The 13,053-nt window shown below is 39.0% G+C and overlaps 1 protein-coding gene across 1 annotated transcript in view; it reads right to left on the bottom strand.

Annotated features, from left to right (window-relative positions):
- LIMA1 (LIM domain and actin binding 1) overlaps positions 1-13,053 on the bottom strand; it is an 81,453-nt gene that overhangs the window by 51,866 nt on the left and 16,534 nt on the right. Inside the window, exon 2 of the mRNA XM_045554943.1 lies at positions 1,385-1,526. Within this exon, the coding sequence (XP_045410899.1) occupies positions 1,385-1,503 (119 nt within the window). The 5' untranslated portion in view covers positions 1,504-1,526. The remainder of the gene's footprint in view (positions 1-1,384; positions 1,527-13,053) is intronic.

Below are 13,053 nucleotides of genomic sequence, written 5' to 3'. Positions count from 1 at the left end.
GCAGGTGGTTAATGAATTTTTTAGTGAAGAAAAGGTGACATTGTTGATTATAGAAACCTCCTATTGATATTTAGCTGTGTCCTAGATACAGCTTCCAGAAATCACTTTCTTTAAATCTTTAGCATCTTTCTTCTCATAAATGTGCAGTATCTTCCTATCAACAACCTCTATTTATTAGCAGGTAAGCCTACCTCCTGCCCTAGCCTCCTCCCCACTATGGCATCTCTGCTTGAGTGAAGTCAATGTGTTTGCCACTCTGGGACATTATTTAAATATACCATTCTTTGAACATGTGTTGAATGCCTACAATATTCCAATCACTGTGCTACACACTAGGGATATAAATAAGCAGGAAAGGGGCCCTCATATCAAAGAACTCATGGACTAGAGCAGGAGTCAGCAAAATTTTAATTAAAGGGCCAGATATAGCTGGGCATGGTGGTGTGCACCTGTAGTCCCAGCTACTTGGGAGGCTGAGGCAGGAGGATCATTTGAGCCCAGGAGTCTGAGGCTATGGTGAGCTATGTTGACACCATTGCACTCTATCCTGGGCAATAGGGTGAGACCCTGTCTCAAAAAATAAATAAATAAATAAAAATAAAGGGCCAGATAGTAAATATTTTAGACTTTGAGGGTGATAAGGTCTCTGTTGCAACCACCTAACTCTGATATTGTAGCACAAAAGCAGCCATAGACAATACACAAAAGGGCATGGCTGTGTTTACTAAACATGCAGTCAGTGGGCTACAGTTTGTCTGTGTAGTGTGCACTGTTCAGTGGAGCTTTACACAATGATGAAATGTTTCTGTGCTGTTCATTACGGTAGCCACAAGCAACAAGTAGTTATTGGGCACTTGAAATGTGACGAGTGCAGCTGATAAACTAAATTTTAAATGTTATTTAATTTTAATTAATTTAAACTTAAATAGCCACATACATAGTGGCTACCATACTGGAAAGTGCAGGTAGAGAGTGCACCTAATGTTCCCTTTAACCAAATGAAAACTTGCCTCAAAACTCATCTCAGCCAGAGAGGATTAGCTCCTGCCTACAATGGTCACTCCCTCTCTTAATCTGTATCTAGTCCTCACTCCTTTCATTTTAGACCTGCTGATATTTTTGCTTTAAAATTATAATTATCTTTTGTGTTTTATAATTATCTTTTGTATTTGTAACTTTTCTTCCTCAAACTAAACAAAAACTCAAAAACAGAGAATGTGTTTTTGACTACTGCCTTTTCCACAGTGCCTTGTTTAGTGTTTGAAATCCGGGAGGTGGTCAGTAAAGCCATTTTTACATCATGTACTTCCTCCACCAATGTCCCTGACAGGTGGTAATGTGTGCTTCAGACAGATGGTCCTTTTGGACCAGGATCAGCACTTACTTGGAGAATATTTCTACAATAGCCGATGACTTGTTCTTGTTGACAAGAGAAAGTTCTTTGGCTGTTACCCTCAATGATAGTGAAGTCCACTGCCGTCTATTAAATGGAGTTGATTCCATCTTGTCTACAGATACCGAAATACCTAGGCAATAAAGAAAGTCAGAACATTAGACACGTAAGAGGTTTCTCCAGCACCCAAGGATTGGCAGCAGTGTGGTACAAGTGAGAGAGCTAAGAGCTCTAAGCTTACAGACCACACTCCTCTACCAATTTTCCCCAAAACTGTGTAACCTTGGTCAAATGATTCAATATCTTTGGGTTGTAGTTTTCTGTAAAAGGAGAAGGTTAGACCAGATGATCTCTAAGGTCCCTTCCAGTTCCATCATTTTATGACTGACCCCACTGTGCAAACATCAATTGGCCTTTCCCTGAACTTAACTCTGTTCCAAAGTCACATTTGGAGTGAAATGTTCCCCTTCTTCTTTCTGAATTACATCCCAGGAGAGGCACAATCAGCATCTCAGTAGAACCAGGTCCAAATTAGGTTCTCCTGACATTCAAGTTTCTTTTGGCTGCCCTCTCTCCCCAAGCTCTGTGGCACCGGCCACTCGGAGACAGGGAGAGAGCTGGGGACACAGCATGGTATGATAGCAGGGGCTTTAAGGCAAGACATACTTGGGTGAAACTGTAACTTTGTTACCTTGAACAAATTATGTAATCTTTTCGGTTTTAGTTTCTTCAGCTGAAAAATGAGGATGATACCTATTTTTATAGCACTTTGATGTAGATTTAAGGAGATAATATATTTAAGATACCAGGCATGTTACAGTAGTATTAAGAACACTTTAAGTGTAATACATTAACATTGGCTGTTGTTATAATTCTTATTACTTTAAAGCTTTTAAAAATTGGGGAAAGTATAATATACTTTAAGTTCAGGAACTAAAACCTCTATATAAAATTCTTTTCTAAAGTCCCTTTAAGCCAAAGAATACATAAAGCCATACCCTTGATATCATCTAGTCCCCATCCATCAACCTGGATTGTTTGGTTATTTTGCCCCAGTAATTACCAAAGGAGTTCCAATCTTTGTCCAGAAGAGGCGAGATTAGAAATGAGTCAATAGTTTCCTTATTTGAAGAGTGAAAAATATAGATTAAAGCACTATACTTGCAGCTCTCTTGACAACTGCAGAGTATAACTGATCTAGTAGAATGTATAGTTATCAGGTACTGCTCCAACAGCCTTGACAACAGTAGAACACAAGGGTGTTTAACTGACCAACTTGGGCGGCCATTTCACACTAAAAGTCCTATGACACGAAGTACGTGATGGTCAATCCTAAGAGACCACACTACTTTTCCAACGTGTAATATTTGTTCTTCCAACTAAAACCTCATCTGAAAATAATACTAGTTTTGTTGTTTTTGTTGATTTGTTTTTAATCCCCATGTTGGAAGGCAATATAGTACCCTTCAATGTACAGAGATAAGTCTAAGCATGGGTTTGGCTTCATCACTCAAAGCGAAATTTCCCTAAAACTTAGATTTCTCTCCATAATAATAGTACTTACACTTCATAGTATTCTTATGAAGAATAAATAAGATAAAGAAGACCCTGATACAAAATAAGTTAAGCAATAAATGTTAGTTTTTTGTATTATCTCTTCTTTATGGATAAAACAATATTAATTCTACACATGTATTTTGAAATAAACCTGAATGTACCAAATAATATATGAAACCTATTTGTCTATCTGCTTTCCAGTATGTAACTGGCAGACCCACCAAACATTGTCAGCCTTTTCTCTAAGGAGAAAAAGACACGGAAACAACAATCAATTCTGCTAAACTTAATTATGTAAAACCACAATAGTGACTCCATAAGCCCAGTTTGGGAAATGCTGACCAACACTGTAAGACATTATTTGGTACAAATATGCTTCCAACATAGGTGTGAGTATAAATGTTGTCAGTTCTTCTACAACAATCAATTCTGGATCAAAGGGGGAGAGAATACACAAGATATTTTCATAAATCTGTTTATTAAAAAACGAAAAGCAGTCTGGGCGCAGTGGCTCACGCCGATAATCGCAGCACTTTGAGAGGCCAATGCGAGAAGACAGCTTAAGGGCAGGAGTTCAAGACCAGCCTGAGCAAAATGGCAAGGCCCTGTCTCTACAAAAAATACAAAAATTAGCCAGGCATAGTGTCGCACCTGTAGTCCCAGCTACTTGTGAGGCTGAGGCAAGAGGATCACTTGATCCAATAAGTTTGAAGTTGTAGTGAGCTATGATGATGCCACTGCACTCTAACCTGGGCAACAGAGTAAGACCCTGTCTCAAACAAAAAAAAAAAGGAAAAGCTGAGCATGATAAAGAAAAAAGAGTTAATTCCCAAGTCTAAGTCCATGGTTTTAATTACTCTCGGCCACAAAGCCAAGGAAAGTTAAAACATATACAGGTAGAGGAAGCACACCTTACACTGAGGAAATGAGGTGGCCTTCATCCTGGCCACACTTGTCTTCACAGAAGCATACTGTTATTTCCTAGCAATGTGATTAGCACCTATGAAACATATCAAGGTGAGAATCAGTATGTGATTTTTGATAGACTCTGGTATCAGGTTACTGAATAACTATTTCCTCCAAGACATAGGGAGAGACTCCTGCCCGAATGGTGTGTATAATCTATAGTACACAAATAATTACAGCACAAGGCAGAATGTAGCTAGAGAAAATTAATGGTCTAGGAATTCAGAAGTTCATTTTCTGGCTTGGTGGGAGGGAAAGGAAAAGACATCAGATTGAATTGGGATGTAGAGAATGTGTGGAATTTCAACAAAGTTAGGGCAGGAGGAAGAAAGCACATCTCAGGCAGGAGGAACAGCACTAACATCTTTGAGGAGTGAGTTAAACTCTAGGTACAAAAGAAGTTGAAGATAAGGTAGGAAAAGACAGAATGAGGCCTGACTGGGAAGAGCCTTGAAAACCACACTAAAGAGTTTGGGCCATATTCCAATAGCAGAAAAACTAGCCTGTGAGTGAGCGGAGATGAGGTCTAGTCTTAATGTGCTATTCCTCGCACATGCATGACCTTTACGGCGAATACAAAAAATAATTTCCCTGAACTTCAATATCCACATCTGTAAGATAAGATCTCTGTAGTGGATTACTCTGTCTCTATGGTGGAACACATAAAGTTTCTGAAAAAGTAAAATAATAAACATTATGCTTTATAAAAAGACTATTGTGCAGCAATGTGCAACTTGCTAAGAAAAGACTGGAGTCTAAATTACCAGTCAAGAATATCCTAAAACTGTCTAAGTGAGAGGTAATCAAAGTTTAAATTCTTTTTTTTTTTTTTTCCTGAGACAGAGTCTCATTTTGTTGCCCAGGCTAGAGTGCCGTGGTGTCAGCCTAGCTCACAGCAACCTCAAACTCCTGGGCTTAAGCGATCCTCCTGCCTCAGCCTCTCAAGTAGCTGGGACTACAGGCATGCGCCACCATACTCGGCTAATTTTTTCTATATACATTTTTAGTTGTCCATATAATTTCTTTCTATTTTTTTAGTAGAGATGGGGGTCTCGCTTTTGCTCAGGCTGGTCTCGAACTCCTGACCTTGAGAGATCCTCCTGCCTCGGCCTCCCAGAGTGCTAGGATTACAGGTGTGAGCCACCACGCCCAGCCAAAGTTTAAATTCTTAAATTAAATTAGGGTAGGTCAGAATGGAAAAGTGGGAAGAGAGAATTGACAGTTCTTAGAATAAAATGGATTTAGGGTAAGAGAAGGAATCAAAGCTGGCATCATCAAACCTGAAAGACTAGAAGGCTGTTGTTGATGCTGCTGATGCCATTAACAGAGAGTAAATATAGAAAGGAGAGAGACAATGATACGTTTTGCTGTACATATGTTGAGATACACACATCAGCAAGAAAAATCCAAGTGATGCATAACAGGAAACTACAAATTTAAAAAGGTTAGAAATCAGACTCTTTGAAGGAAACAAACATTTTAAAACATCTACTTTATACAAAGCACATATCTCACTTAATCCTCATAACCACTCTACATGATTGGTTTTATTATCTTGTATTTATGATAAAGAAACTGAAATTCAGCCATATTAAATAACTTTACAAAGATCATTTAGCTATAAAGTAGCAGAGCTGAGATTCAAACTCATAATCTGTTTGACTCCAAAGTCCATTTTCTTTCCACTACAAGTAATGAATAATGATTAAATCCACCTTTCCTGTTTTCAAAGGCTTGTATTAAAAGTGTGGTATCTCCACCCACCTGGTATCTCTGAGATAAGAGTCCCATTTTCAGACCTTCAGACTCTAAAACCCCATTCTCTTAAGTCACATGCATTCTACTACCACTTCAACTGTGAAGGAAGAACTGCTGGATTGGTAGACGGCAGTGTGTAAGAGTTAAAGAAAATGGATATAACAAAAATAAACTCTAAGATTTTTAGCCTCAGAGATTGGAATAATAGTGGTATAACAAATAGTAATGGGTTACACATTATAGAAAGGGGAGCTGTTTGCTGAGAAAGAAAATGCCCTCAATTTTAGACACAAACTGCAGATTTTTTTCATCAAGAGAGTAGCTTACAAAACAAGTAACTAAATCCCCTTTTTCACAGTGAGGGAACTGAGCCACATAAATAAAGGTCAAATGATTTTCTCAAAGTCACCAGTTAGTTACTATTAGAGCTGGAGTTCTAACTCCCAGTTTAATGTTATTTTTCCAAACCAGGTAGCTTGAGGTGGGACAGCTAAACTGTCCTAGAGTGAGCTGTGGCCTGGAGATAAAGCTCTGTCAACAAAGGTCCCTGATAAGTTTAAGAGTGACTCACTGGGAAATTTGGCCCCAGGTGTCTGCTTCATCAGGCTATTGCTTAGGGTGAGGCTGGGAGCTGCTCCAGGAAACCTAATAAATTCATTTACAGACTCACCTGGCCAAGAGAATTCTCTTTCAGAAACCAGACTGGAACAAAAGCAAACGAGCTGCCCCACAATCAGCTCTCCCCAAAGCCACTAAGAAAATCCTGTTCTTACAAATCCAATCTCAGTTGCCTTTCTTTCTCTCTTTTTCTTCTCCTGAGATGGTTACTTATGCAAGTGGTATAGCTGCCTGAGCACAGCCTCAAAGAGTTAGAAAGAACAAAGTACAAACTCTACGAACTCACTCACTAAAACAGTTTTTAGAAATATATTGTAGAGTTTTAAAGTTTTTCTACCAACAACTCTTACCAGTCTGAATGTCAACAGGTGAAAGGGAGCAACTAATTAAAAGAAAAAAAAAACAACCTAAAAAACTTCAAGTTGCAAAGGGGAATTTTAAATAAAAACAACATGAAATATGTCCCCACATAATGTTTTTCAAAACATAAATTACAATTATTTCTAAGGTTTTATATATATACATATATATATTTCTATTTTTAGTAGAGATGGGCTTTCACTCTTGCTCAGGCTGGTCTCGAACTCCTGAGCTCAAGCAAGCCTCTCACCTCGGCCTCCCAGAGTGCTAGGATCACAGGCGTGAGCCACCTCGCCCGTCCAGGTTATATTTTGTACAAAAAATAGTGACTACATTCACATACTTGAAAAATTTTTGGAAGGGAACAGTTCTTTAATCTTTTATTTTGAAATAATTGTGCATTTACACAAGAGCTACAAAGAAAGCACAAGAGTTCCTATGTACTCTTCATCTAGCTTTCTCTTACATTACCAAAGCACAATTATCAAAACTAAGAAATTGACAATGGTGCAATACCATGAACTGTATGTAGACTTTATTTATTTAAGTTCTACCAGTTTTTCTACTAATGTCTTCTTTGTTCCAGAATCATACAGTGTATTTAGTTGTCATGTTTCCTTAAGTGTCTTCCAACCTATGACAATTCCTCTGTTTTTCCTTGTCTTTCATGACCTTGACACGGCTGAAGAGTAGCAGGTCAGGTATTACATTGAATGTTCCTCAATTTGGGTTTCTCCAATAAAAAGAGAGAGGGATCCTTAGAGAAATGGTTGATTCTAGAACTGGGGTGGGATAAATATAAGATCAGCCTGGAATATCTTGCAATGCTCAAAAAAAAAAAAAAAGTGTTTTTTTGTTTGTTTTTTGAGATGGGATCTTGCTCTGTCACCCTGGCTAGAGTGCAGTGGCATCATCATAGCTCACTGTAACCTCAAACTCCTGGGCTCAAATGATCCTCCTGTCTCAGCCTCCCAAGAGGCTGGGACTACAGGTGGGCACCACCACTCCCAGCTAATATTTCTATTTTTTGTAGAGATGGGGTCTCACTGTGTTGCCAAGGCTGGTCTTGAACTCCTGGCCTCAAGCAATTCTCCCACCTCAGCCTCCCAAAGTGCTAGGATTACAGGCATAAGCCACCACAACCAGCCAAAAAAAAAGTTTTTATTTTTATTTTTTTTTATTTTTTTTTCTTTTTTTTTTTTTTTCTGGGAGGCCGGCTCGGGCCTGGGTGGGGGCTGCCCGCCTCCCCAGTTTTTTTTTTTTTTTAAACATAATGCTTTCTCAGATTAGATCGAGGTTATGGATTTTTAAGAATAATACAGAGCTGATGTACCTTTCTCAGTGCATCATATCAGAGGGTACATTGTGTTGACATCTCATTACCAGTGAAGTTAACCTTGATCACTTGGTTAAGGTGGTATCTGCCAAGTTTCTCCACTGTAAAGTTACTATTTTTTCCCTTTGTAATTCATAAATATTTTGGGGGAGATACTTTGATCCTGTTTCTCCTTAAACTTTTTCCCAGTAATTTCCGCATTCATGGGTGGATTTTGCCTACTGCAATTGTTACTCTGGTTTTTTTTTTTTTTTTTTTTTGAGGCAGGGTCTCACTGTCACCCTAGGCTAGAGTCCAGTGGCATCATCCTGTCATCCTAGTTCACTGCAACCTCAAACTCCTGGGCTCAAGTGATCCTCCTGCCTCAGCCTCCTGAGTAGCTGGGACTGACTACAGGTGAATGTCACCATACTTTGCTAATTTTTTCTATTTTTGGTAGAGATGGGTAGAGACAGGGTCTCACTCTTGCTCAGGCTGGTCTCGAACTCCTGAGCTCAAGCAATCCTTCTGCCTCAGCCTCCCAGGGTGTTAGGGTTACAGGCGTGAGGCACCGCGCCTCGCCATTATTGTGGTATTCTAATGGTGATTTCCTATTGCCCTCATCCCTTTTACCTTTATTAACTGGAATTCTTCTATAAGAAAGATTTGTCCTTTCTCACCCATTTATTTGTATTATATTAGTATGGTCTCATAGACACTTATTTTATTCCCTAGGTCATCATCCAATACTGTCATTCCAGCTTTGGCCATTTGGAGCTCTTGCAGCTGGGCTCCAGTGTTCCTTCTACATGTCCTCTTTTTTTTTGTTGTTATTTAAGCACTTCCTTACTTTTTAGAACTACAAGATGTTCCAGGCTCATCTTGTATTTGCAGTGCCCCAGTCCTGGAATCAATTACTTCTCTGAGAAGCCCCGTTTCCTTTTATTGGAGAAACCAAGATCTGGGGACTAGTATGCTCATTGCTACTGAGATGTCACTGCTTTTTTCACAGGCTCTCTTTGTGGACAGAACCAGGAAATATAGGTATGTATCCTAACTGATGTATATACACATTTCTATATTTATCTCTGTATCTGTCTATATGTATTTTATAAACTATAAATTCATACAGATACTTCTGACTCCAGCATCACAAGATCCATTGTAGTGTTCCCTCTTTGCTTATTTGTAACTTCCTTCTCTGATAGTAAGAAGCCTAGCCCCACAGAACTCTGATTTCTGAAAAGAGATCTAGAATCTGTGAAATCATGCCATTACCAGTTTCTCTTCCCTTGATACACCACACATTTTTTCACTCCACTTGGAATGTCATGCCCTACTCAATCTATTCACCTTTAAAGACTCAGCTGAAGAACTATCTCTTCAAAGGACCCTTTCCTGAACTGCCCCAGCCCTATTCCTAATCACCATTGGTCCCTTCCTCTGCCTTATCATAATTTTATAAATCTTTCTCAATAGAAAGATGCTTGAGGTCAGGAGACAGATCTTTGCCTTTTGCCCTTCTGGCATCTAGTATATTGCTTTCTAAATATAAAGAACCCTATAAACATGTCTTGAATGAATTGCACAAAGCTTTAACCTTTATCTGAAACACAATTAGTATACAAAATGAATGCTTATCATGCAGTCCCAAGACCAGTTGTTGAGAAAGCACATATTTTTCAGAACTATGAATGATTCAGTAATTTTAGCTTATTCAAACTCTGATACAAACTCAAGTGATATGAAAAAAATGGAGCCACTAAATAACTTCAAATATTATACATAAAAGACTCACTATTCTATTATTCAGAAATATGATGATAGACAAATCTGTAGGCATGTTAGAATAATCATTGCTACTGTTCTTGGAAGAGCTTCAGCAAGGTATCTGTAGAAACATATATCTAGACAATAGGACAATTGTAACATTGACCAAATTCCCAGGGGTCAACAAGGATGTAGATATTTGCATCAAGACACAGTCACTACAGTAACATTCAATTTCTTTTAAAATCTCCTTTTAAGGATGTTTTTGTGCCTTAAAAAACACTAGGATCTAGAGCAAGAACAACAAAAAAGAGGTTGTGTAACTGAGAAGCAATTTCACCTCTCAATCTTCTCACAGAATCCTTTTTCTCCCTCCTGTCATCCTTGCTCCCAGAAATTACTCAAGGGTCAGTTTCTCTCCTCTGAGTGAGTTCACCTATTCTCAAGTTATCAAAGGTGACTTATACCAGATGATTCCCAAATCTGGATGGTAAGACCTAACTTTCTTGACTTCCAGTCCTAGAATTTCCATGGCATGCTGGACAGTTTCATATGTTCTCTAAATATACAACATAACACAACCCAAGTCATAGGTATTATCTTTTCTTAACCTCTAGCCCTCAAATTAAATTTAATCACAAATAATTTTTCTCCAAAGAGTTGGCATATGAATTTTTGCTTACATCATACAAAATAACATAACATGGAAGATAGTATAACAAAATGTACACAAGATTTAAAGTTAAAAAGGACTTAACCAGGTGCAGTGGCGAGCTTAGAACCCCAACTACTTGGGAGCTGAGAAGGGAGGATCTCTTGAGCCCAAGAGTTCGATACCAGCCTGGGCAAGACAATAAGACTCTGTCTCTAAAAAAAGAAAAAACCAATAATTCAGTCCAGACAAGTGACAGGACCAAAAAAAAAAAAAAAACAAAACAAAAAATGAGGTCTTATAGGTTCTCACTCTGCCTCTTTCTAATTACAGTGATCATGTGCAAATCTCTGAGGCATATACCACCACCTACCTTAACTAGTCAAAAATTCTATATAAAATGCCTAACACAGTGACACGTAGTGGAGAGAAAATGGGAAGAGGTTAAGAGCACAGGCCATGGATTAGAATCTAGTTGTTTGAATCTCATACCACTTACTAGGTGTGTGATCTTGGGCAAGTTATTAAACTCTGAGTTTCTTCATCTGTAAATTGGCGATCAAAGAACTTACCTCAATGTTGTGAGAATTAAACAAGTTCTTAAATGTCAAGTATGTACAACACTACCTAGCACCTGATAAATGCTTAATAAATCTTTATTAATCAATATTTTTACTCCCTTTCCTGCTTTATTTTCTTTCACATACAGACTTTGCACAAATGTTTGCTCACTCCTTTAGGGAGGCCCAACTTACCTCCTGATTCAGGCCTTTCTGTGAGCACACTGCTGCCTCTGAGCATACTGCGACCCTCTGTCTGCAAATGCTTGAGCCCTTGCCTGGCCTTGTGCTGTAGGTCCCAGCTTAGAGGAAACTTTCTTCCGGGTGTCTTTTTTTTTTTTTTTTTTTGAGACAGAGTGTTGCTTTGTTGCCCTGGCTAGAGTGAGTGCCATGGCGTCAGCCTAGCTCACAGCAACCTCAAACTCCTGGGCTTAAGCGATCCTACTGCCTCAGCCTCCCGAGTAGCTGGGACTACAGGCATGAGCCACCATGCCTGGCTAATTTTTTTCTATGTATGTTTTAGTTGGCCAGATAATTTCTTTCTATTTTCAGTAGAGACAGGGTCTCGCTCTTGCTCAGGCCGGTCTCGAACTCCTGACCTCGAGCGATCTACCTGCTTCAGCCTCCCAGAGTGCTAGGATTACAGGCGTGAGCCACCGTGCCCGGCCCCAGGTGCCTTTTTTGATCCCTCAAGCTTGGGCTAGGTCAGGTTCCTCTTAAATTCCCAAAGTACTAGACCCAATCCTGATTGATCACATTGTAGTTTTTTCTTTATCACACCATATTTTAACCTTCAGAAAAGTGCCTGACACAATCGTGGGCACTCAAGCATTTGTTAATGAAGGGAGGGATCCCAGGTATCTGAACTCATTTGTTGGATTCAGCTATTAGAGGCTAATGTTTTGGGGTAAAGAAAATGAAAAAATCTAATAGGTTATTGATACAGTTTGGATATATGTCCCCTCCAAATCTCATGTTGAAATTCCATCCCCAGTGTTGGAGGTGGGGCCAGGTGGGAGGTGTTTGGGTCATAGGGGCAGATCCCTCATGAATGGGTTGGTGCCCTTCGCCCTTCTCACTTTATTAGTTCATGTGAGAGGTGGTTGTTTAAAGGAGGCTGACACCACCTTCACCCTCTCTTGTCCTTCTCCTGCCATGTGACAAGCCTGCTCCCCCCTTCACCTTCTACCTTGATTGGAAGCTCCCTGAAGCCCTCACCAGAAGCAGATGCTGATGCCATGCTATTCATACAGCCTGCAGAACTGTGAGCCAAATAAACTTTTCTTTATGAATTCTTACCCTGTCTTAGGTAATCCTTTATAGCAATGCAAAAAGGACTAACACAGTTGTGTCTATTTTAAAATAAATAATTCCAAATTATGGAAGAGCAGTGGACATAGCCATCAAAAAATGCTCTCCGGCAGTAAACTCAGGTAGAATAAGACTGAACCCCATCAATATAGATTGTTGTAGTTAAATCTCTCTGCTGACATAATTCAGGTGTTTTCTTACAAATTCTAATGAATAACTGTTTGGCTCTACAGGTAATAAAGCCAAATAGTAATTCTAGAAACCAAAGAAATAAAAGGGAAAAAAACTGAATTCAGTAGGTCACAAACTTGAGTGTACACAGACTCACCTGGGAAACTTGTATAAAATACTAATTTCCAGGCCCCATTCCATGATTCTGACTCATTAGGTCTGGAGAAGGGCCCAGGAAGACTACATTTTAACAAGAACTTTGAATTGACTCTAATGTTAGAGCTTCCCCCATCATATGTTGGAAAACTCTGAATTAAATGGTTTAAGACCTATAAATATTCCAAGATAAACAGAAAAACAGCAACATAAATTTTTTTATAGTGCCTACTTCAATTTTAGATTGCCATTCAAATTTGGCAGTGTAAGGAGAATGGATGACCTTTAAAGGTACACTGCGGTTTGGTCAAAAATGAATCTGGGACACTGAACTGATAAATCTGATCTAATTTGATGCCCATCATCTAGGTTCATTTAGAACTTTCTGCTTAGACAGCACAAAAATCATTGTGTAGACAAATGACTCATGATAATAAAATACAGTTCTTTTCATTCTTTTTTCTCT

The sequence above is a fragment of the Lemur catta genome, chromosome 6 (assembly GCF_020740605.2).
Source record: "Lemur catta isolate mLemCat1 chromosome 6, mLemCat1.pri, whole genome shotgun sequence".
Lineage (NCBI taxonomy): Eukaryota > Metazoa > Chordata > Mammalia > Primates > Lemuridae > Lemur > Lemur catta.
This window is presented reverse-complemented; position numbering and strand designations above follow the sequence as displayed.